The sequence below is a fragment of the Hypanus sabinus genome, chromosome 7, assembly GCF_030144855.1.
Source record: "Hypanus sabinus isolate sHypSab1 chromosome 7, sHypSab1.hap1, whole genome shotgun sequence".
Taxonomy (NCBI): domain Eukaryota; kingdom Metazoa; phylum Chordata; class Chondrichthyes; order Myliobatiformes; family Dasyatidae; genus Hypanus; species Hypanus sabinus.
The window spans coordinates 58,894,735-58,921,216 of record NC_082712.1 but is presented as its reverse complement, the minus strand read 5'-3'; the positions used below and the strand labels follow the sequence as shown (position 1 = coordinate 58,921,216).

At 40.6% G+C, this 26,482-nt stretch overlaps 1 protein-coding gene across 5 annotated transcripts in view; it reads right to left on the bottom strand.

Annotated features, from left to right (window-relative positions):
• tjp2a (tight junction protein 2a (zona occludens 2)) overlaps positions 1–26,482 on the bottom strand; it is a 143,005-nt gene that overhangs the window by 31,330 nt on the left and 85,193 nt on the right. For all 5 annotated transcript variants that reach the window (XM_059974721.1, XM_059974719.1, XM_059974718.1 and 2 more), the window contains 7 exons: positions 23,165–23,276; positions 14,540–14,667; positions 13,286–13,364; positions 11,075–11,225; positions 9,215–9,323; positions 6,276–6,498; positions 403–587 (listed from right to left, as the gene is read on the bottom strand). In XM_059974721.1, the coding sequence (XP_059830704.1) occupies positions 403–587; positions 6,276–6,498; positions 9,215–9,323; positions 11,075–11,225; positions 13,286–13,364; positions 14,540–14,667; positions 23,165–23,276 (987 nt within the window). The remainder of the gene's footprint in view (positions 1–402; positions 588–6,275; positions 6,499–9,214; positions 9,324–11,074; positions 11,226–13,285; positions 13,365–14,539; positions 14,668–23,164; positions 23,277–26,482) is intronic.

The following is a 26,482-nucleotide window of genomic DNA, read 5'->3' as shown; positions in this document are numbered from 1 at the left end:
GCCCCAGAAGGCAGTGGAGGCCAAGTCTCTGGATGCATTCAAGAGAGAGTTAGCTAGAGCTCTTATAGATAGCAGGGTCAAGGGATATGGGGAGAGGGCAGGAACCGGGTACTGATTGTGTATGATCAGCCACGATCACAGTGAATGGTGGTGCTGGCTAGAAGGGCCGAAGGGCCTACTCCCGCACCTACTGTCTATTGTCAATGTATACATTTTCAGCAGCAGGTACTTTTACTTTTGCCAATTCAAAAGTTGTTTAAATGTTGATTTTCTCCAGCAAATGTTTTGTTATAGCTCATTTCTGTAATTGTTGAGGTGGGTAAGTATTCAGTCAACCAAATATGTCAGCAACAAGAATTTAACATGCAAAGGCATCTGAGTAATCTGAGAAATAACTCTTGCCTTCCCGAAGAACAACCCTCTCGTACGCTGGGAACTTGGTGGTAACTGGCACTGCTGTGAGGTCCTCGCGACTCTTTCGAAGGTTCTTTTTCATTGCTGCCCGTTGACCTCGTGACCTCCAAAAATCCCCTCGGTCACTTGAAGCTGCCTTCTGGACATTTTGCACATTGGCCATTTGCTCAGCTCTAGAAAAATATTTATTAATTCATTAGCTATAGAACACTGTAAATTTAGTAGTGGTATTTGCCCACTCTTCAACTGGCAACAAAATTAACCAAACAATACACACAAAATGCTAAACCCAAGAATTGATCTTAACCCGTCAGTATTGAGCAAAGCCTGGACATTCATTACAAGTGTTGCCTTTCCTGTGAGATTTAATTTCTGTGGCAATGCAAAAATGCAGCCTCCGAGCCTCCAATTTAAACACAAGGCAGTGGATCAGAGATTTTAAATCAAAGATTTATTTTTTTGCAATCATATCTGTAACCTCTTCCAGTGCTGAAATATGGCCCTGGTGAGACCACACCTGGAATATTGTGTACAGTTTTGGTCTCCAGGTTTAAGGAAGGACATTCTGGCAGTTGAGGAAGTGCAGCGTAGATTCACTAGGTTGATTCCTGGGATGGCAGGGCTGTCTTACGCAGAGAGATTGGAGAGATTGGGCTTGTACACGCTGGAATTGAGGAGATTGAGAGGGGATCTGATTGAAACGTTTAAGATAATTAAAGGATTTGATAGGATTGAGGCAGGAAATATGTTCCAGATGTTGGGAGAGTCCAGTACCAGAGGGCATGGATTGAGAATAAGAGGTCAGTTATTTAAAACAGAGTTGAGGAAGAGCTTCTTCTCCCAGAGAGTTGTGGAGGTGTGGAATGCACTGCCTCGGAAGACGGTGGAGGCCAATTCTCTGGATGCTTTCAAGAAGGAGCTAGATAGATATCTGATGGATAGGGGAATCAAGGGATATGGGGACAAGGCAGGGACTGGGTATTGTTAGTGAATGATCAGCCATGATCTCAGAATGGTGGTGCAGACTCGAGGGGCCGAATGGTCTACTTCTGCACCTATTGTCTATTGTCTATAACTCGTGATCTCTACACTCCTTCAGTGCTGGTCCCCTACATACATTTAGAAAATGCATGGTCATGCACTTTGGTAGTAGAAATGAACGTGCAGACTATTTTTTAAACAGGGAGAAAATCCAAAGATCTGAGTTGCAAAGGAACTTGGACATCCTTGTTCAGAACAACTTAAAGGTTAACTTGCAGGTTGAGTTGGTGGTGAGGAAGGCAAATGCAATGTTAGTATTCAAGAAGAGAGGTATGATACTGAGGCTTTAATAAGACACTAGTGAGGCCTCACCTTGAGTATTGTGGACAGTTTTGGGCTCTTCATTTAAGAAAAGATGTGCTGGCATTAGAGAGGGTGCAGTGGAGGTCACAAGGATGCTTCTGGGAATGAAAGGGTTATATGTGAGGAATGTTTGGATTGCTCTGGATCTGTTCTCACTGGACCTTAGAAGGATGGGGGGGGGGGGGGGGGGAGGATCTCACTGAAACTTTTCGAATGTTGAAAGGATGTTTCCCATGGTGGTGTCTTGGCGGACGAGAGGGCACAGGCTCAGGATAGAGGGGTGTCCATTTAAAACAGAGATGCAAAGAAATTTCTTTAGCCAGAGGCTGGTGAATTTGAGGAATTTATTACCTCAGGCAGCTGTGGAGGCCAGGTAGTTGGGTGTAGGGTGTAGTTGTATGTAAGGTAAAGCTTGATAAGGTTCTCGACTAGACATGGCATCAAAGGTTAAGGGGAGAAGGCTGGGGAGAGGGGCTGAGGAGGAGAAAAAATTATCAGTCATCATTGATTAGTGGAGCAGACTCGATGGACCAAATGGCCGAATTCTGCTCCTGTGTCTTATGGTCTTATATCCTTGGTTTGATTCACTCCATCACAAGATGTAACTGAGCACTCTGTGGAATTGTCTTTCTGTCACCAACTCATTAACAAACCCTTGATCTTTGGGCAGAAGAATAGCAAATGGAATTCAATCCAGTGAAATGCGAGGTAACACACTTTGGATCAACAAAGCATGGGATTACGCAATCAATGAGAGGGGGCCAGGAAGGTGAGGAGGAACGGGGTCAGCTTGAGGTACATGTTCCTAGAGAAATGTAGGAAGCAGGATGGATCAAAAGTGGCTAAAAATATAAACAGGATGCTCTCTATTATTAGTTAATGACATGGAATGGAAGAGCAGGGAAGTTGTGGTAGAACAGTATACATCGGCTAGTTTCTTTGGGAACAAATTATGAATGAGGGAGTATCACTGTGCAGTGACTGAGTAATGCTCATCAGAACGTCAATAACAGGAACACTTACACTAATCTTTGAGCACTTCTTCAGTTCTGTAACCATGAGGAAATAGTTGTTTACTTTAGAGAAGGCTTAACAGAGGTGTATAACATTGCAGCAGTTCTACATGGAATAAATAAGAATCCATTTCCCTAACAGAAGGGGTTCCCAGCCTGGGGTCCACAAATCTGTCAGTTAATGGTAAGGGTCCATTGCATAATAAAAGTTGCGTCTCCCTCCCTCTGAGGAATCAACATTTGGTGGGGTTCTGGAACTAACTGTGGTGCAAGCAGAAATGCTCACCTCATTTAAATAGTACTTAGACCGGGGGTCGGCAACCTGCGGCTCCCGAGCCATTTGTGGCTCTTTCACCTCTGTGCTGCGGCTCCCTGTGGCTTTGGGAAATAATTGGTCAGTATTTAATTAAAATGTATTTTATGTTAGTTTGTTAGCTTTTGAAATGTAATTCTAAATTTGAAGATTATGGTGATCTTGTACAATCTAAGTGTGGCGACACATCCGAAACGGCTCACAATTAGCCAGCATTCCGGCTAAGGGAGATAGCCTACGGGGGTTTGTGAGTACGCGTCTTTTGCAGCATCTGCGTCCATGGGGGCTGGGTTGAGGGAGGCTTAAAAGCAAGGCTGTTTAGTTCGAATAAAGCTATCTTTGACTGCAGTTTACTGACACCGCTACAACGTGTTTTTATCGCTGGCTGTCCAGACGGAAGGTGCTGAAACGCTTTGTCGCGTGTCTGGAAGAAGTGAAAACTTTCCTGGGCAGCAAAGGGCTCACCTTTCCTGAGCTGGAACAGCCAGAGTGGCTGGAAAAGCTACACTTCATGGTAGACATGACAGCGCACCTGAACACGCTGAACACAGCTCTTCAGGGGAAAGGACGCACAGCCCTGCACATGTTGGAGGATGTTTTGGCATTTGAACGCAAGTTGACAGTGCTTGCCAGAGATTTACAGAAAGGCACATTGTCTCACTTCCCCAATTTGAGAGAGTTCAAACAAGGTCACGACATGATAATTTCGGAGTATTTACATTCTGCAATCATCGCAATGCAAACATCGTTTGGGAAACGCTTCTGTGAGTTCAGAGAGGAAAAAAACACATTATCCTTCCCGGTCACTCCCTTAAGCATTGATCCTTCCCTACTGAATACGACTGCATTGGCAGGTGTGAGTCAACCTGATCTTGAGATGGAACTGGCCGACATAGCCGACAAAGACATATGGGTGTCCAAGTTTAGACGCTTGACAGCAGACCTTGAAGATGTTGCCCGTCAGAAGGCCGTTCTTGCTCAGAATCACAAATGGAGTGATATTGAAAACCTTCCAAAACCGGACAAACTTGTGTTCGAAACATGGAATGCTATGCCCGACATTTATGTAAACATGAAAAAGTATGCGCTTGGAGTCCTGTCGATCTTTGGATCCACATATGTATGTGAGCAGGTGTTCTCCAACATGAACTTTATTAAAAACAAACATCGCGGACGCCTCACAGATGACAGCTTGCGATCCTGTGTAAAGATGAAGGTGACGTCATACAGCCCTGATGTGCAGACGCTGTGCGCTGAGGTCCAGGAGCAGAAATCCCATTAACCAAGTATGATAAATATTTTAATTGCCTATTATTTTATGTATATTCATATTTTTTCATTGTTCAGTGAAATAGTCCTTTTATTTTTCAGGCTGACAGCTGGCTGATGTTATTTTTGGTTTGCTGCTGGCGGAAAATTTAAGTTCGGCGTTTTTCATAAATACAAGAAGGACTCAAATAGACATTGAGTATTTTACTTAAAAGTAACTTTCAACCCAACGTCTTTTTTTCGGAGTTCAAAATGTTTTTGTTGCATGCAGAAATGTAATTTCGTTTTCTCTGCAGGAGTTCATCAATTTCATAAATGCAACACATTATAGTTTGTTTATACATAGCATAAAGGCAAAAAAAACGTTGTATGCAGTGTTATTTCATTTTAAATGTCAAACGGGTTTTGCGGCTCCCAGTGTTTTCTTTTCTGTGGGAAACGGGTCCAAGTGGCTCTTTCAGTGGTAAAGGTTGCTGACCCCTGACTTAGACGTATACATGGTCATGGCCTGGTGCTGGGCAGTAGAATTAGGCTAATTTTAGTGCTGGTGGGGTTAGATAGAAAACTTATGACCAATGATGAACTATTGATCCTTCTATTTAAGTTTGTTCACAAGCCTCAGTAATTCACAATGCAGTTCAAATGTCAAATTCTGACTTGTGAGAAACATAATAAAAATCCCAGGGGAAAAAAGATGATAATTAGGGGAGGAAACCAAAAGCTTGGACTCTTAGGTAGGTTTTAAGGAGAATCTTCAAAAGATGTGAGACCAAGAGGCTCAGGGAGCTAAAAGAGATAGCCACCAGTGCAGGAGGGGTATGACCAGCTAGCAGAAATGGTAAAACACAGACTGTCGACAGCTACAAGCCCTGTAGAGATTCCAGAGTTAGAGGGATGAGGTTACAGGGAGATTTCATACAAGCAACAAGCGGAAATGAACTAACATAAACATTTGAATGCCGTTGAAAAAGACAAGAGCATCTGCAAAGTGCATCAAACGCCTGCTGCGTTAAATTGACACAAAATGGAATGTGTCATCTACACCTCGGGCTTTGAATTACCAAACCCAAGTGAACCACCTATTATTAAACTTTGCAGACTCTGCATTAAAGTCAGACAGAAAGCAGGGAGGAACATGTAATTGCATTATATGACTAGTTTCCAAGAAAAGCTGGATGATCAATCAGTGTCAGCACCTTGTACAGCTGCTTACTACAGACAAGAGAAAATGTGCAGATGCTGGAAATCCAACCAACACACACAGCATTTTGTGTGTGTTGCTTACTATAGTACAGATTTATAAATAAATACTCAGACTATGTAACTAACCCTTTGTTCAAACTGACCAAATTTATCTTGATCTCAAAAAGGTTATATTTGACAGTTGTAGGTGGACTCCATTCTGATTTTTCCTATGGTGTACAAATAAGTGTGTACTGTATATTAATTCTGCCCCCTTTACAAATACTCTCCTGTTCTTCAGCTTCTGATGCCCTCCAACCCTCATGATCAGAACCATTGAATAAAGAAAATAGGACTTCTTGCTTTGAGCTAAGGCAACGCCATCCAAGTTTAATCCCTCTTTCTCCAAGACGTGCGGATCATGGTACTTTATGTGGATATGCTGGCATTCTTAATTGCAGAGCTAATCTGTCTCCACTTCCCAGATTCCATAATTTCCATCACCTACACATGGATTGGGAAGATGTTTTCCTCGTGAGAAATATAAATGCTCAGTTGAGAATGTTTAAGACAAAGATTGATAAATTTCTGGCTGCCCTACAGATACAGTGCTGTATTGTTGATGTAGAATATTGGATATGACCTTAGTAAATGGTGAAGCAAATTCTAGGGACTAGATTACTCATTTCCTAAGGTTTACTTCTACCTATACGAATGCTTTGTGGAATTTTAGAATTCACCTGCTTTTATTTGGAATGATTCCTTTCTCCAGTTGTCTGATGTTGTCAGGGCCGATTCTCACTGCTAACCAGTTTCCCAGTTTTCCATTGTATAGTGTGTCCAAGACTTTAAAGACTTCACCCCTGGTAAAATTCAAACTCTGTGGAGTCTCTTTTTCGTATTCAAAGTGAGTCCTAATGAAGAATGAATCGCCACGGCCAGAGTTAATTATATCTTTGTACACTAGTGAAGAGAAGGAAAAAAAACATTAGGACGGGACTAATGTTAATGGCCATCAATTTTCAGTACCGACTTATACTGTTGCAATACAAGAGTGCAGAGAACTAAACAACATTTATATATGGATAACACGTGATACTTCCAGAAATTCTACTTCATCTGCTGCCAGAGTTAATTTTAGAATTTCCACTGGCTTCAATTTTATAATTAAAACTCTGGGAAACACAAATGCTATCATGCCACAGCCTCCCCTCCATGAACACTGTCTAAACTTCACTGCCTCGAATCAGCCTACATAATCAAGGCCCCCGTCCACCCCATTCTCATTGCTCCACCTCCCCAGCCCACCTCTCATCGGCAGAAGATACTGGAAGTTGTAAGTACATGCTAGGACCAAGGACAGGTTGTGTCCTGCTGTGATAAGACTATTGTTACCTACAAGATAATAACTGCTGTATGATTAAGATTGATTCTTGATCTTAATCTACTGCTTCAGGGTTTTGCACCTTATAGTCTGCACTTTCTCTGTAACAATTTATTTGGATTCAGTTATTTGCCCTCGTACTAAGTCAATGTACTGATCTGATTAAACAATCTGTATAGATGGCATGCAAAACTAAATTTTTCACTTCACCTCAGTATTATGCAACTACAATAAACAAATCTACCAATCAACTTTTAACTTCCTGAAAAATCAGGTCCAGCAAAAGACAGTCTCTTATCCTATTGGCTATTTATCCTATTCCACAAGCAGTTGAACACAATGTCTAAGAAGCTGACATTATTTTCCATGAAGGATGGGTACAAACCAGCTTATCTGCCAGACAGGCAGTCATCAATAATCCAGGTCCATCTACAGACTGAGTTCCTCTAGTTTTTCACAACACAACCCTCTAAACCCATTTTAATTAGGGATCATCTTTCAAGCAATACATTTCCACTTTGAGAAGAACAGAAGCCATTGAAAGACCTGGTACATTAAAATTTTAATAAATAGGACAAATCTGGTTGCATTAAGTAGAGAACCTATGGGAATTCAAGGTAAAAGTACTGTAAAATGCTCTGTTGGAATGATGGAGCTGCCAACAAGGAGAACCTTTGGTGCTGTTGCATCACACACCTTCTGCCCTCGTCACTGGTAGCTGAGGTTTCAAGTTTGAGGTACGTTGGCCACATAGCCTAGGCAACTAACTGCAATGCATTTTGTAGACAGCACATGCTGCAGCTAAAGTGAGGTTGCTGAAAGGAAGGAAGGTTAGGGCGGTGGACACTGTATTAATTAAATAATATGCTTTGTCCTGGGACAGTGTTAAACTTCTTACACCTAGCTCAATTACACTTTCCCTGGCAAATAGGATAGACTGTAACATATGCCTTATAGATGGCTGGAGGTTTTTGGAGAATCAATGCTCAATTCTTGCTCTATTGTTAATGAGGCTTAGTATCGACAAGGTACCAAACTTTTTTTTAAGGTTGTCTCCCTTTACCCTCTCTACAAGACCCACACCCCAATCAGTTCTTCCATCAACCTATCACCCTGCTATAACCACCATACACTTCCCACAACCCATCCCCATTAACAGCTCAACCCACAACAGCCTTTCCCTTCTTACCCCATCCCACTGCCAATCCTGTCCTCTCCCCTTCATCAGGTCTTCAAGGTCTACCGGCTCCAGCTAATGTCCAACAGCAAATCAGATTCTAAAACCCAACGACTCCCGTTAATGTCCAACAGCAAATCAGATTCTGAAACCCACCGAGTTTCAGTTACAGTGACCCCTCCTGCGGTTTCATCACATTGAAACACTCTTGATGCAGAGACTGGCTGACTGAATACAAGTCTGAGCATTTGCTGTCATTTTACAGACATCTACCCTACTCTTAGATTAAGTGCCAAATTGCAATTCAGTTTGTGCGCACAATAAATCCAATCTGAACTATATCTGGTTCTAAAAGCACACCAAAACAGTGGAGAGTGGACCAGAAACAATATCCACAAGACCCATACTTTTCATTGGAAAAAAGTCTCCAGTGACAGAGGAAGTACATCCATTTACTACCATTATTCTAATCATTTTACAATACTGACAAGGTTAATACATGCAAAGGCCACATTCTGATGAAGTTAAATAGTTATTTTTATTCTTGCATCTTCCCCCTTCCTTTCCAGCCCCAATGAAGGGTCTTGGCCCGAAACGTCGACTGTTTATTCTCTTCCATAGAAGCTGCCTGACCTGCTGAGTTCCTCCAGCACTTTGTATGCGTTGCTCAAAATTTGCAACATTCATAGAATCTGTATTTATGGTAACTGTGCTGTCATTCATCAGCTTGTCACAGGTTGTCAGTTATCAAGTAATCAAAATTAGCAGAGAGATTAGGCTGAAGAACTTAAAGTTGCATCTTGTAATAACTTTACACATCTTTAAGGCATACCAAAGGATTTCATTACTGAACTCCTTTTGACTGGTAGAGAATGAGGCCAATCAGCCTAGACCCAACAAAAATAGAAAATGCCAGAAATACTCAGGTCAGAGAGCAAATCTGGAGGGGAAACGGTCAATATTTCCAGGTATTGACCTAGAACAATGAGCAACAATTGCAATTTTTGGCTTCAATCTAAACCATTTGTAGTAGAATACACAATCCTTGTGGATTCATCTAATAAGTGTTTCTTTATCAACTCAGTTTAGTGTTTAGTGACTTAGCTTAAATTACATACCGTCATACTTGCTCTGAGCAAGGATGGTCACATCTTCGCCCTTCGGAATTTCTAAAAGGTATAGAACAGCTTCTTCACGCACAATACTACGGAAATCCATGTAGTTTATCTGGTGGGATATACAAACAAATTAGTTATCACCCATTCATAAAATAGAGATGAGTACACTGCAGAGAAGCATCGTTTTTATTTGTCTTCAAGAAAATAAGTTGCATCAAACAAGAATTAGAAATAACTCTTTAGTCATCTTCCACTCTGGTGTTCGTGGAATTAAGTAGCACTGAAGAGACCATTCTGCCAAGTGCGAGACTATAAACTCTCCAAGATCTCTCTGCTCTTTATAGTCAACTTGAAAAGCATCTACTTTTCAGGTATTTAACCAATTCTTTCAAAAGTTCCTATTGGACTTGCTTTCACTACCTTTCCAGATCACAATTTGAAACATCACTCTCAACTCCTCCTATAGGCAATTCCTTAAATCGCTACTCATCCTGGCCCCTCATCTCAGGGGCTTCATCTTTCCTATGATGTGAAGATGGAATCAAAACCATCATCAAAAGGCTGGTTCCAAGACAACTTCTACAATTCTAATTTTAAAACTCACACTAACACTTAAGCAATTTTCAAAGTTAAATCAAACCAGTATTTAACACAAAGCAACACACACAAAATGCTGAGGAACTCAGCAGGTCAGGTAGCATCTATGGAAATGAATAAACAGTCAAAGTTTTGGGCCAAGATCCTTCTTCAGGACTGGAAAGGAAGGGGGAAAATACCAAAATAAAAATAAATATTTAACCTACTTAATGAGTAGTAATCTAACAGTTTATGCACAGTAGCATAGTGGTTAGCATAATGCTCTACAGTTCTGGTGACCTGGTCTCAATTCCTGCCGCTGTCTGTAAGGAGTTTGCATGTTCTCCCTGTGATTACATAGCTTTTCTCCAGGTTCTCCAGTTTCCTTCCACAGTCCAAAGATATACTAGGTGGTAGGGTAACTGGCCATTGTAAACTGTCCCATGATTAGGCTAGGATTAAATCGGGGGTTACTGGGCAGCAAGGTTTGATATGGCATGTCAAACAAGTCCTTCTCGATCCACATCTGATTAGCTCTTCCATTATTTGTGGGGAAAACAAATGGACATTAGTCAATGGCTTTGATAACAGACAATAGGTGCAGGAGTAGGCCATTTGGCCTTTTGAGCCAGCACCGCCATTCAATGCGATTATGGCTGATCATCCACAATCAGTACCCCGTACCTGCCTTCTCCCCATTTCCCTTAACTCTGCTATCTTTAAGAGCTCTATCTAACTCTTTCTTGAAAGCATCCAGAGAATTGGCCTCCACTGCCTTCTGAGGCAGAGCATTCCATAGATTCACAACTCTCTGGGTGAAAAAGTTTTTCCTCAACTCTGTTGATAACTTGATAACATACTGGACCTTGCAACAACATGAACAGTGAATAAAATGAAATAATACTGAGAAGAATCTTTTCCAGGTTCTACATGGAAATGGAAAGGATAACTTGAAAACAATGTGACACGTGAATCTCAAATCAAATCACCCATTCACCATTGATGTGTCAGTACATCCAACTTCACTTCAACTAAACCAAAGGCAACAGAAACCTTCAGGTTAATACTCAGTCTCTGCTCCCTCCTATACCCAAAACAATTCCTAGTCAGTGTTTGTTGGATGGGGCAAACAGTGTAGATATAATGTGGAAAGGATATCATATTGATTGGAAGCATGCCATATTTAAGATTTTTTGAACTGTTCTATCTCAGTCCTGCACTTGTAAATCTGAAACAGAGTTTGTACAGAGGCGAGTCAATAAGCGAGTTGCCTTGAGGAGTTACCTTAAGGAGTTGATCTCCTTCCTCAAGCCCTTCATTCTCAGCTGGGCTACCTTCCTGCACTCCTGCCACAAAGATCCCCACATCGTTGCCACCAGCAAGTCGGAGGCCAACGCTATCACCTTTCTTGAACTGCACCATTTTTGTATCTGGGCTGTAGAAAACAGAATGTATTATTCATTAAGATATTTCATATTCCACTCTGAACAGCCTCGCTTTCCAAAGTTCAAAGTAAAATTTATTATCCGAGTACATACATGTCACCACATACAACCCTGAGATTCCTTTTCTGTAGGCATACTTAGCAAATCTATAAAACAGTGACTGTAAACAAGCTGTGAAAATGCAGATATAAATATATAGCAATAAATAACATGAAGTAACAATATAACATCCATCAATACTGCAAAGTCCTTAAGTGAGTCCTTAAATGAGCATAGCTATCCCCTTTTGCTCAATAGCCTGATGGTTGCAGGGTAGTAATTGTTCTTGAACCTGGTGGTGCAATTCCTGAGACAGTTGTACCTTCTGCCTGATGAAAGCAGTGAGAAAAGAGCAAGGCCTTTGCGGTGAGAATCTTTGATGATGACTGCTGCCTTTCTACGGCAACATTTCATGTAGATATGCTCAATGGTTTTACCTGTGATATACTGGGCTGAATCCACTACCTTTCATAGGATTTTCTGCTCAAAGGCATTGGGGATCCTATACTGGGTGTAATATAGCCAGACAGGGATGGGGGGTGGGGGAAACGGTGAATGGAATTAGAATAATTATATTTGGATCAAAGTAATGTTCAGCTCCTGCAATGTGAATTTTAATGCATTTTGTACCAGAATTTTGAAAAAAAAGATTATCATTCCCTCTGGTTATCTAAAATAACAAATGGATTAATGAAGTTTTGTTCTGCAAGTAATATTTGACGTATGTCCCAGAACTAAGGCGGTAAGATAAAGTGGACAAAGCATTAACATAATTCAATAATGGAATAGACTCAACAGGCTGAATGACCTACACTTGCTTTTTTCAGAATCTATATTCATAAATTCCCCATTTACATTGATACACATGGAACTGAATCAATGGTAAAGCATTAGTCTGAACTAGACTGCTCTCTTTCAAAGAGTTGGTGCAGTCAGAATGGACCCAATGGCCTCTTGCACTGTAATATTTGGTTCTGGTGTTCAAACACAGTATAAGCTGGGGCTAGTGTAAGTTTATTTAAGTGGGTGCTTAACAATTGGAACAGCATCAATGGACCAAAAGGTCAGTTTCCATGATGAATGACTTCATGACACTTCACTCTCCAGTTGCTCAAAGTGATTCTTTAAACTAATCAACTTCCAATGGTGTTGCTGAGGAATGTGCCTGTATGGCAATATTTATCCTAATGTCATTTAACAAAAACATTTTAAATAACCCCCGCCATTCCATGTCCAAATGTTTGTCAAACTCAAAGTTATCCTTCAACTTGAAGGAATAATACAGCCATGGATATGGAACACTTTCTATTCCTATTTAAACTGAAGTTTCTGTTCAATATCAACAAATCAGTCAACCCAGGTCAAGGTTAAAAAGGGAATTGTTGTTATCCCTTTCATTACAGCTTCAGAGAACATTCAGTCCTTTAACCCCATTCTGTTGTTCAATGAGTGAGATCAGAGCTGATGTGACCTAACTACATACATTGTTTTTAAAATCCCAAATCCCAGTATGCCTTTGCTATACAGTAATCTCATTATCTCAGAATTACAATTATCAATTTAGCTTACCCAACTGCAATTTGCCTTAACTTTCCAAACTGTCGCTGCAATGTGCATCCTTTACAAGATGCACTGGCTTCTTCAAATAGTACTTCTCAGGCCACAACCTCAAATACTTAGAAAGACAAGGATAGCAAGCAATCAGAACACCACCAAATGCATAAAGCCTTATGAGACATGGGAACAGCATCACTGTTGTTGGATCAAGTACTGGAACCCTCTACCCAGTAGCCCTGTGGAAATTACTTCACCACATGGACGATAACAGGTCAAGGTGTTAGATTATCCAAACCTAACCAATAAACACTTGTCTTTCCACTGATGCCAACATCCTGTAACCAAGTTAGAAATTCACTACCGAAATGCCTGCTCTATTTTTTCTTAAAGCTATCCTGGCCAAAAACAAACAGTTCTCGTCTCTACATTGACCCTTTTGGGTATCCTGACTTACCCAAAGATCTCTTGATCTTCTGGACTTGGTTGAAGAAATTTCTTTGGAGCCATTACTACTGGTTCTTCAACTTTGGAAGCTGTAGAAAAGAAAAAAAAGGGAGAAAAAATGGGCAAAGCTGAGTTGGACTGAAGGCTATATCATCTGTGTTGTAGAGCTCGCACACGCTAAAGACATTACTTAACATCACATAAATACTAGAAAACTATTTAAATGCTTGCAAGCTCACAACATGCTTTAAGAAATAACTTTTTTTTGAGATCTAGCTTGTTAGAAGTTGTTAAAAGGAGCAAGGTGCAGGGTGGGTATTGGAGGGTGGATTTGAAGATAATGGATAGAATGGACAAGGGAGAGATGGGGCAAACATATCAGCATACAGCAAAAATATTTTGCAAATTGAAATTCTCTTATAGCCAAGCAGATCGAGAAAACACACACACACACACACACACCCCGCCACACCCCCCCCCCCAGATTTTTATGGGATTAAACTCTGGAGGGGAACTTGGATCAGAAATCTTTTGCCTTCAAGGTAAGAGTACTACCCACAGACTGAAACTCAATGAAGTAAATACCAAAGCATGTGAATAGGATTCTCCATCACAAGCAAAAAAAAAGGTAGAAATAACTCTATGATTTCAGGATAGACAGGTAAAGTTGGCAAACAGGTAAAATCCAAGGAAAACATCTTTATTGTTTTGCATTTTACATGGTATTATGCAGAAAAAGACATTTTTATCACTCTGTCACATTTTCAAAATACAAATGCAAAATGTCATTCAACCCATAGTGCCTGTGCTGGCTTCTGAAGCTGCCTTTCGATGACATTTAATCAATTCCCTTCTTGAAGAGTTATTTATCTTCTTCCACTACCCATCCAAAAGACACTGAAAATTCTCAATTCTTCAACATTCTTTAGCTTAATCCTCTTAAATTTAATTCGCTGGAACTTCCTGCCAACTCAGTTTTCCATTGACTTTTATCAATAGTTTTCTTAAATTTGATCAATTCTTATTATATTCCTCCCCACTCAAGGAGAATGATCTCAATCTTATCTGGTCTTTCCCACTTAAGAGAATTACATTGTTTAAAAGAAAATTCAAAAGTTTGTAAACACTAGCAGTATTTTGGAGTAAAGAAGCAAAAAAAAAAAAATCAATATAAACTAATTATTTTAAGAATTAACTATTTTAAGAAACATTGCAGACAGCATTTCCAACTAGTTTCTCTCCAAGAAAAGGGAAATCAATATACCTCTGTAATCCTCCTCTGTCCTATCTTCCTTCTCATAGTCAACAACAGTGGGTTGGTCAGACCTTGTTGCAAATGGAGTTGGCATGCCTCCCATTCTCACCAGTCTGTTGGAGGGCTCCTGTTTGGAACTGTGGAAAAAAAAAGTTTCCAATTACGACCTTAAATTATAAATGAGAGATTTGGTAGGAGCATGCAAGAAAGAAACAAATGAATTTGCTTCACACCTCTCAAACCAACATTCCTTCACAGCCGATTATTCCCCAATCTTGTTTTAATTCAATCTTTCAATGGGATGCTGCAGATTAATAATTTAATATATCTGCACCAATGCAGACAAAGAAGTGCTCGTGAACTGTCTTCTAGAAGTGCTGCAAGTCCTTCTCGGGAAGGTGCTTCCTCAGTGTCATTGGATAAGGAGTTCTAGGTTTTAGACCCTGAATAAAAGGAAGATGGAGTGTGCTTTAAAGGGGAACCTGCAAGTGGTGGTGTTCTCATGCACTTGCTGCTCTTGGCTTCCTTAGAAGTTGCACACCACAGATCACCTCAGAGGAACAGTGTGTTTTGCTGATGTACATACCAATGCCATGGTACACTGGTGATGGAGGGAGTGAATGACAAGGGTGGCCTGTAGACTGACAATCACATGGCCACTTTATCTTGGCTGGTAGAGACTTACTTTACACGCAGCTGCTATGATTATGTTGATTAGTAGATAACAGAAAACAAGATTAAAGTGGAGACAAAAGAAGCAAAGACATTTTCTTGGCAGAGGAAAGATCCTATTTGAGTTGGAAAAGAATTCCTGGAAAAGGAAGTGAATTAAAGCACTATGGAACAAAAACTATGGATATTAGAAGTCTCCAAATATTAACTTAGCAAAGGCTGGAAGCACTTAGCTTGTAATCAAGTCCAACAGACAAAAAGTATTGGTATGAGAAGAGCGAACTGAGAGCACCCAAATCAAGAGAACAGGGTTATTCTCTGGAATAAGGTGGTTTAAAGCCATTTCACTAGGTCAACTATACAGCAGTTATAGGGAAAGGCTGAGTAGCTTAGGACTTTATTTGCTAAAATGTAGAAATCTGAGGGGAATTTTGATAGAGGTATATTGAGGGTACAGATAGGGTAAATGCAATCAGGCTTTTTCCACTGAGGTTGGATGAGACTACAACTCGAGGTCATGGGTCAAAGGTGAAATGTTTAAGGAAAACATGAGAGGAATCTTCTTCACTTAGAGGGTGGTGCAAGCATGGAAAGAGCTGATCAGGCAAATGGTGGATGTGGGGTCGATTTCAACACAAGAGAAATCTGAAGAGGTACATGGATGTGAGAGCTATGGTCTGGTTGTAGTCTATGGGACTAGACTGATTGTTCAATGGTTCAATGTGGACTAGATGAGGCAAAGGGCCTGCTGCTATGGTGTAGTGTTATATGACTCTCTATAATTAGAAAAGAGTTTGTTAGGGTAGGAGATTGGCATTCCTTTCTGAGGTAGAACAATGTATGGGATCACAAATACATTCAATGGTAAATTCAGGAGAAATGTCTTTATTCAGAGAGTGGGGAGGATGTGAAAACTCACTCCCATAGCACAGATGCATTCAAGAGCAAACTGGAAACACAAAAAGGAACAGAAGGAAATGCTGAGAAAACCAGGAACATTGGAATAGGAGATTACTATTCATACCACTAAGCCCATTGCTCTGCACCACAAACTCATAGCTTATCTGCAGCCTAATAGAACATACAAGGGGATGTGGAAGATGACTTGCAGAGCATAAACAATAGTGTTAACCAGGTAGGGTGTATGGCCTAAACTGACACTATAGATTCAATATTCTAGTAAATGAGGCCTATTGCCCAACTGATAGCTCACAATCCAAGTTTACCTACTATAGCTCAAGGCCAATCTTAACAGTTCCTGGAACTGAGCACAAGGCCACGAAAGACCTCAAATAAAACGGATTGGGTCACAGTGTTGCACTGTATCAAACCCTACCCTCAAACTTTTCAGTGATGGGAAACCCCACCACAGCTTTGTTATTTGTCAAGCTCCCACACACCCCCACCTCCAAGATTTCCAAATGCCCCGAGCTCAAAAAGTTATCTATACAAATTTGCCAAGAAGCTGATAACAAGTCAGCTTATCTGCAAAAGACTTCATCTTGTCTTTTATCAGCACTCAAATAAACAGGTTAAACACTTTGAAATGTCCAACAGGAGAGATTCAGAGAGATTTGTCAGTGTAAATACTGAGCTAAAACACGAGATTCTGCAGATGCTGGGAACTTGAGTACACACACAAAATGCTTAAGTATCTCTACAAGCCAGGCAACATCTATGGAAGAGAATAAACCATTGACGCTTTGGGCCGAAACCTTCTGTAAGTCTGGAAAGGGGGCAGTTGAGGGGGAGGGGCAAGAGTAAAAACTGGCAGCAAATAGGCAAGACCAGGCGAGTGGATGTATTAAGAAAATGGGAGGGGTAGTTTGAAGAGGTAAAGGGCTGAACAATAAGGGAATCTAATTAGAGAGAGGAACATGAAAGAAAAGGAAAGAAGAGAGGAACCACAAGGGTGTCAGGGGCAGGCAGCGAGAATGAGAGGGCAAACAAAATGGGAAGAGGGGCATATCAGTTAAGCACTTACGCCCTGTCCACCACAAAAGCCAGGATATCCCATTGGTTACCTATTTCAATTCAACTTCTCATTCCCATACCAACATGTCTGTCTACCACCTCTACTGCCATGTGGCCTAACTCAGGTTGAGGGAGCAACACCGCATATTTTGTCTGGATACCCTCTATCTGATGGCGTGAACATCGATACACCTAAATTGCAATAATTACTTCCTCCTTCTCACTTTTCCATTCCCCATACTGGTTACCATTTCACCCCTCTTCTTCAACTCACCTGCCCATTACCTCCCTCAGGTTCCCCTCTTCCTTCCTTTTGTTCAATGATCCACTGTCCTCTCCTACTAGATTACTACTTCTTCAGACTCAAATACCTCTGATCTGTTCATCAGAACTTTGCAGATCTCATAGTTCATCAAGGGCTTCTGGCTAAGGAAAAATCTAAATGAATTTGTGAGGACACACCGTTCTTATAAAGTGTGTTGGCATGTGGCCAAGTGGTTAAGGCTTTGGTCTAGTGATCTGAAGGTCGCAAGTTCGAGCCTCAGCTGAGGCAGCGTGTTGTGTCTTTGAGCAAGGCACTTAGCCACACATTGCTCTGCAACGACACTGGTGCCAAGCTGTATTGGCCCTAGTGCCCTTCCCCTGGACAACATCAGTGACGTGGAGAGGGGAGACTTGCAGCTTGTGTAACTGCCAGTCTTCCATACAACCTTGGCCAGGCCTGTGCCCTGGAAACCATTCCTGCCACAAATCCATGGTCTCACAAGACCATGACTATTATTATATTATTATATATAATTATATTATATTATTATATTACTATATTATATACTATATTATATTATATTATTATATAAAGTTTTTGACAATCAGTATTTTCATTCAGATCCACAGATGAGTCCTTGAACCCAGTCCACTGACTTGAAGCAACCCTGTCGTTGTTTTATGACCACCTCTTTGTTGTTCTAATCTTTGGAGCTTTACTCTTTAGCCTCTGCCTGTATGCAGGTAGATAGACAACTAACGATTCAGAATATGAAATGTGGTTTGGGCATCGAACAGTAGGCATTCCTCATCTTAGTAAGGGCTGGTTTAGTGTGCTGGACCTCTGAAGCAGCATGTCATATGCTGATGGTAATTGGGCAGATTTTTCTTCAAACGAGCCTGGTTGAAGACCCCGACTATGATATGAAACGCATCAGGATGGACATATTCTTGTTTGGAGGTGGCATCATGCTAGTTGAGAGCACCGGTGAAGATTATAAATGAGAACTCCCTAGGTAAATAGAATGGACGATGGACGGCATTTTACTGTTAGGTGTTCAAAGTGGGGTGAACACAAGTTCAACAAGACCACCAGATTTGAACATCACTAAGTTTATCATGAATCACACATCCCTGCCTTTTTCAAACCAGCAGTTTGGTCCATCCTGTAAGTCGAGAAGCCTTTGGGTCTGATCACCATACCTGACATACTGGGAGTAAGCCATGTCTCGGTCAAACATAGAATGCAACAATCTCTCATTTTCCTTTGATTCAGCAATCTTGTCCTCACATCCTCAATTTTGTTCTCCAGTGACTGTATATTTGCGAAGATGCTGGGTAAAGGAGGTCTCATTCCTCTGTGTTTCGGCCTGGCTTGGAGATGTCCAATTCCTTCCCCCCACCCCACCCCCCATGTGAGTCTTCCTTCTGGCCACGGCTATGAACCCTCATCCACTTATGGTGTCCTAGCTGTATGCTTAAGAGTCAAGTCCTTCAGAGATTGTGAAGTCTGCAGTTCATCAAGTCGATTTAAAAGTACATTCTCAAAGGGAAATTACATGCTACAGAATGGAGTGAGGGTAATTCAAGAAGCATATTTAGAAGTATTGTACATAGTCCACAGAATGACACCATCTTGATTCAAAATAGTCTTATTCTTCCCCCAGCAACCTACTCCCTCTGCTGAGCTCCTCTGGAATTTCGTGTGCTACTAAACAGTGAGCCTGTGCAGACTGGAACTTCTGCAAACAAACAACTTGTCAACCCTGGTGGTTAAAGGCTGCCAGTTCAGCCCTGGATTGCCAGCAGGCCCAGCAGAAAAGAAGGATGAAAAGAGGTAAATACTTGGCTGTTAGAAATGTACTGAGTCTCAAGTCATCCATCATTATCCACCGAACCTAGTTTGTGCAAGAAGGAAAAAGATTTTGGCTTTTATTATGTGTACAACAAAAGAGCTTCAGATATCCTTCTAAACAGAATGGCAGAAAAAGCCAAGAAATTTGCAGAACAGAAGCCTGCATAGTGGAGCTTAACAGTTTCCACTTATGATCAGCAATGGCTAAGCAAACAGGCAGTGTAGCAATAGAACAGGAAAAATAGATACTGTAGAAAGTTAAGGAGGAATGATTAAGGGAGACGGGATCGAAAGGCAAGAAGAAAGAAAATATCAAAACAAAGGAAAACAAAATAGGAGGGAATGAAAGAGATAAGAAAAACAGAATCTTATGATTTTAGAAAAAGAAGAAAATGCTGTGGTTTGGGCTCATTCTCAACTATGCCAAAAGAATGTTTACTCAGCAGCGCTAGAGAAAGTTCAGCATCTCTTTGCTTCATGCAGCAAGAAACCATAAAGCAGAGAGGCAGTGAAGCTAAAAAAACACACTTAGCACTTGTTGTCAAAATAGAAAATGCTGGAAATGTTCACCAAGTCAGGTTGCATTTGTGAACAGAGAAATAGTTACTGACAAAAGGTTAGAAAAAAAGACATACTTAAAGTTGTGAAGAAAGGGTATGGGTGAAGAGAAGGAAAGGAACGATTAAAAGATATATTGAGATGTTCACTTCACCCTATTTTGCTTTTCCTTGCTGCTTAAAATACATCTGATTTCTAACTTTACCCAGTTGTGATGAAATGTCATTGGGCTGAAACATTAACTGTGTCTTGCTTCACAGAAGCTAGCTAACCTGCTGAGTACTTTAAGCACTTCCATTTTATTTCAATTTTTCAATATCTGCAGCTTTTTTCTGGTGTGTTGTTTTATATATTAGATCCTTCAGATTATTGATGATCAGAAAACAAAACAAGAAAATAAAGACTTTCAGAAGGCAGAGGCACCAGCAAAAATCTGTGTAGCTTCTTACATGTAACTAGACATCAAGGAAACTTTACAGGAGCAAATATTAAACCAAAAGGAAGAGATCTGGAACTATACAAGGAAATATGAGGATAGATGACTAATCAAAGCCATATGGAACGTGTTAGAAAGAGAGGGAGGTAGAACGATCATGGAGAAAAGATCACAAAGAATTCCTGACCTTGGGCTCTGATAGCCAGAGACATGGACCCAGTGGCAGGGTAATTAAATTCAGGAATAAAGAGGCCTGAATGGGAAAAAGGTCATCAGGTCAGAGCACACTGCAAAGATGGAGGGGCCAGATATTAACAGGGCTGGGAACTCTGAACTTGAACTGTTGGCAAGATGGGATCGAAGGATGAACAAGTCTTCATGAGCGTTTGGACACAAGTTTTGGTTTAAGAGTAGAATGATGGAGGCTAGCCACAGTAGAGCATTAGAACAGTCTCATCTAGAGGTAACAAATGCTTGGGTGAAGGTTGCAGCACAGACGATCTGAAGCAGGAATGAAGGTAGCCAGCACTACAGAGGCAAAGAGGCACTATGGGATGCTGGAGAAAATGTGGTCCACAGCTTTCCTAAGGACTAATTATGACCATACAGGGTGGGCCCATAGAGGCTAGAGCAGATTGTGCCAGATGACATTTAAACAGCACTGCACAATTGCACAAATAACTTGCTCTGATTTTGATGCCAGATTACTTATCAGTGGAATATGCAAATATCTCATTGACATCATTGGGAAAGCTGGAATGCCGGTGAACGGGACAAATAGTTACATGCTTCCATTGCCAAGAATGCAGAGCAGCTAGTAAACAGTGTCCAAACCAGGATGTGTTACCAGTTACACTGGGCGAAGGAAACAAACAATAAAGATGGAAGGAGCTAAAAGGTTCAAAGGAAGTCACTTGAAATTATTTTCAATTTGTAGTAACTAAAAGCAGAAGGAATAAAAGTTCACACAGGTTCATTTTCAGTGGCAAGCACTGATTGAAAGTAACCAGTAATGGTTAAACTGGCATTCTACTGGTATGAACAACCTCTGAACTTGGGCATAATTGTTTAACTCTTAACTAGGGCATGGATCCAGGAAATTCATGGGATTAGGCAGATGGTCACTAATACTTTACATTTTCTACTGTTCATCGAGGAATGAAACATCTCAAACCACTTCATCACATGTCTTCATCACATAAAAGCTGATTCTACAGTGCCCGAGTGAGATGTATTGGTCTGTTACAGCCAGTGTCTTTTTACCCCCCATTTGAGATCATAATATTCCATGAATCCAGAGCATCTGTCTGATAATTCCTCAACTGCTTGCCCCATTGATTAAAACTGGCAACCTATCCCATTGTTTTGCGAGAGCATGCTGTGGATAAATTACCTGATGCACTTTATACACCAGGGAAAATATCTGAATGATACCTTACTGCCTGTAAAGTGCTTGGGACACAGAGGCTGCATCCCAAGGTTCTGCAGAAGTTACTGAAAACTGTCACCCACAAATAAAAACTCAATTGAAGTAACACTTCAAATCCAGGTTTAAAAATACGGATACGGGTAAGGGCTCAGACAAACCAAAGGGTTTAATGAACATCATCCAGATATCTGCAGCCTAAATAATTGATTTATTTCAAAGACCTTACCACTCTGAAGGAGAATTGAGGGAAAACTCCTTTTGCCAGGCTGTGCTGAGTTTGGAGTGAATTGTAGAGTGCATTATGCTGGCAGGTCAGTTAACTCTAACCCACATAATGTTGTTTCATAACAGTACTCTTGGTCCTGAAGAGTGAACACACATGAGCAAGAAACTCACTGCATTTTAACAGAGATGCTTGCTCCCTTTGTGCACTGCTATGTTAATCTCTTATCCTTCCTGCTGCTTGCTTCAAAGTTCAAAGAAAATTTTAATATCAAAGTACATTTATGTCACCACTTACAAGCCTGGGATTCTTTTTCTTGCGGGCATACTCAGAATAGTAACTATAACAGGAGCAATGAAAGATCAAGTTGAGCACAGAAGACATCAAACTGCAAACGCAAATATAAATAAATAACGAGAGCATGAAATAACAAGATAGAGTCCTTAAAGTGAGATCATTGGTTGTGGGAACATCTCAATAGATGAGTGGAGTCATCCTCTTTTGTTCAAGAGCCTGATGGTTGAGGGGTAGTAATTGTTCTTGAACTTGGTGGTGTGAGTCCTGGGGCTCTTGTACCTTCTACCCGATGGCGGTAGCATGAAAAGAGCATGGCCTCTTTAAACACCATGGAAGAAATTTACAATGACCAATCCGCACATGGGAGGAAGCCTACATGGTTACAGAGGAACACTCAAACTCCATGCAGACAGCACGAGCCAGGACTGAACCCATGTTGCTGCAATTGAAGTTCCACCAGCTGTGCCACCGAGCTGCCCAGAAACGCAGATGCAGCAAAATGAGGATGGATTAAAAATACAGCGGTATCAATGCCCAAGGGTTGTACTTGGGACAGGATTACTTTTGATACATTGTCTTAACAGACCCTGCCATTACTCTAACTTTACCTGTTACTTGTCTTACTAAGGAGCAACAATCAGTCACTATAAAAGGTGTTGCACAGGGAAGTTAAATAGCACCAGTTGGATTGAATAGCCTGATTGTGAGCTGTATATTCCATACTGGCAGCTGATCGATAAAATGCTGGGAATCAGAACCCAATACCACTTCACGTCAATCTTCATATTCCCTCGACAGTGCTCTCCTATAATCATTTTTACATGAAGCTTCTCATCTGCAGTTCCGTGAAAATGGGAATGAAAAAGGCAATCGTAATTGTGGAGTTAGGATGTGTACAAAAGACGGGTGACAGAGAGGAAAAATACCTTTTCTTGGCAGTAGTTCTTCCAGAAGAATGTGAAGAAGCATCGGAATGCGGTGATTTCCTTTCTTCCGGAGGAGGTGAATACGAGCGGTTTGAATCAATTTCGGAAATGTCTAAAGCAAAGAAACATTTTATTCAGGTACAACTGCCTGGAACTCTCCCTACTAGGGAAGTGAATTCATACAACGGTTGACTTTCCATAAATACTGTAATGGATCTTAAACAAGGAACTTAAGTAATACCTCCATTGTACAGGAAGTTTCTATTGAGCACAAATGTAAAATCATGAGACAACGAAAAAAAATCCACAGGGAACTGAGGAGAAATTTTCCCTCCAGAGAACCAGGGACGTGATTCTATAGGGAACGGCTGCAGAAAATACAGAGGGTGCACAAATGAAAGGACATGCCAGTGAGATATGAAGAAAGTGAGGAAAATAGTCAATCAGCACATTCTAAAGGAAATTGGATAGGAATTCAAGGAAAAATAATCTGTAGGCCTATGGAGAATGATTGGAGAATAGGACCAATGGAATTTATCTACCAAGAGCTTCTACAGACTGAAATGACCTCTTACAATGCTATTAACAATCCTATACTCTGAACAATTTGATACTCAATGAACAGAGGTAAAAAATAATTTTGCTTGGAGCATAAACACTTGCATGTGGAAGTGTTAAATGTTTGTGCTCTAAGTGTTATATAGTGAATGTTACAATAAATGCCAATGAACTTGGCTGAAACTTTTGGTATATAGTACTGGATTAAATAAGATATTGTTTCAAGAACAAATTCCCCCAGTGTTCAAATCTGCACTTGATGAGATGAGAGAAACAAGAATCGCCTAAAATAACTGGCTGTTTTGCATTCTGCCCGAGTGCCTTGATTAAATGCATGCTGAAAAGTCTCCGCAACACAACCTATAAAGTGTCATTACAACTGCTACCAATGCCATCACTAAACCCATGGAAACAAGACTAATTGTGAAAGCACTCCATTTTCCAATGAATCAATGCAGAGTGGAGCCTCTTCAGCAAGCTGCATGAGAACTGGGACCATTCCATCTCCAGCTCAATTGGTTAACAGAACAAGCAGAGAGCAGAAAGAAATAGAGGAACAATATATAAAAAAACAACCAACATGTTTTAAAGAGCAGCACACACAAGATGCTTGGGGGTCTCAGCAAGTCAGGTAGCATCCATTGAAATGAATAAACAGCCCATGTTTTGGGCAGAGACCTTTCTTCAGGACTGTAAAAGGAGGAAGACACGAGGATAAAAAGGTGTGGGGGGGGAGGAAGAGGAAGGAGGATAACTAGAAAGGTGATAGGTGAAGCCAGGTGGGTGGGAAAGATAAGTTTAAACAGCATCATACTCTATCTCCTAACCCAGGAAGTGAAGCTGCATTTTTCTTTTCTATCAGTTAGGCAATGCAGGGAGACTGAACAGCTTAGACTGAATACCTTTCTATTGTTTTGAGAATTTTATTTTATTATTGCGATTTTTTTTTGCTAAGTGGAGATATATTCTCCACGAGCATTCTGTGGGGCAAGACCACAACCAGGGCCATAAATACAAGACAGACAGCCACTAATACGCCTTAAAGAGAATTCAGCAGAAATTCTTTTACTCAAAATGGTGAGAGCAAGGAACAAGGAACTCGAGGAGGCTATTAGTAGATTAGTGGGCTTTTATTAGTCAAAAACTTTACAAATTTTTAAAAAATCATTTTTATATTTTAAGGGCAGCATGGTGGCATAACATTAGCACGACACATTACAATGCCAACAATCCAGGTTCACTTCCTGTCACTCTCCGTGAGTTTTTATACTCTCCCTATGACTGTTTCCTCCAGATGCCCCAATTTCCTCCCACATACGTTTTCAGAATACAGGCCTGAATGTGCTACACTGGCGCTGGAAACAGTGACATTTACAGGCAATGCCCAGCACATCTTCAGACTGTGTCGGCCATTGATGCGAACACATTTTTAGCTTACACTCAATGACCTCACACAACTCTTCTAGAACAAGCACACAAGTTATTAGAAATACAGCAGAAAAGAACGCAGTATCAAAAATAAAACAAAGATATTTATAGATCATGTCCTCCAGCCAGAGCCCAAATCATGTTTCAGTTCAGAAGTGTAACTTGAATACATTTTCTTTGTCAAGTCACAAATGTAAAGTTTTAAAACAAAATTTTAAACAAATTTAATTCTTCTTTTAAATTTTGCAGAGATGATGGTGTGTGGTGGTGGTGGCAATCAAAGCACTGCTCATAACTAAAGGAAATGTTAACACTCATTCTGAAAACTGAGCAGTTCCCTTCAATGCTCCAGGGTCACATTAAGAATGATTCATAACAGGCAAACTTTATTAAGCAGTTTTTTCTTCAGCCAAAGATAGATGAAAGTTCTAAATTTATTTTGTTATTCCCAGGCATTTGTTGTCTATTACCAATTATTCGCAGAATGGTGCTGGTGATAAATTGGGTTTTTGAACTACTGTTGTTGAGGTGAACCTGCTCCCAAGCTGTTGGGCAGAGGGTTCCAGAATTTAGACTGTGAAAGGAGCAACAGTGATAAAGTTATATCAGGCTGGTGTAGTGTTCCAAGGGGTGGGAACATACAAATAATGGCTTTCCCTGCATCTGTTGCCACTGCCATCTAATAGTCACAGTATTAGCCAGAGGACAGAGGGAAAATAGGTACAGCAAAACTTGGAAAAGTGACTCATAATTTAAGAAAACAAATCAAAATTTAAAAAGTTGAAGATGACAAAAGTTCAAAGAAAATTTTATTATCCAAGCACATGTCACCATTTTCAGCCCTGAGATTTATTTTCCTGTGGGTATACTCAATAAATCTATAAAATAATAACCATAACAAAATCAATGAAAAACCACCCAACAAAGCAAGTAAACAATAAATATTGAGAACATGAGATGAAGAGGCCTTGAAAGTGAGTCCATACGTTATGGAACATTTCAATGATGAGGAAAGTGAAGTTGAGTGAAATTACCCCCTTTGGTTCTACAGCCTGCTGGCTGAGGGGTGGTAACTGTTCCTCAATCTGGTGGTGTAATACCCAAAATTTCTGTACAAGATAGTGGATCAAGAAAAAGCAGAGATGTTGGAGACTTTCTTATTCCTCCCGAGCTTACATCAAGATTTATGAAAGACAAAATAAAGAAAAGTTGTGTAGATCATAGGCTCACTAGCTTTATTCATTAAGAGAGGATATGGGAACTGTGTGTTCAAACTTCTGACTAGTTTTGATATAGTAAATGGCAGAAACATTTCACTTTGAGAGTAAATAC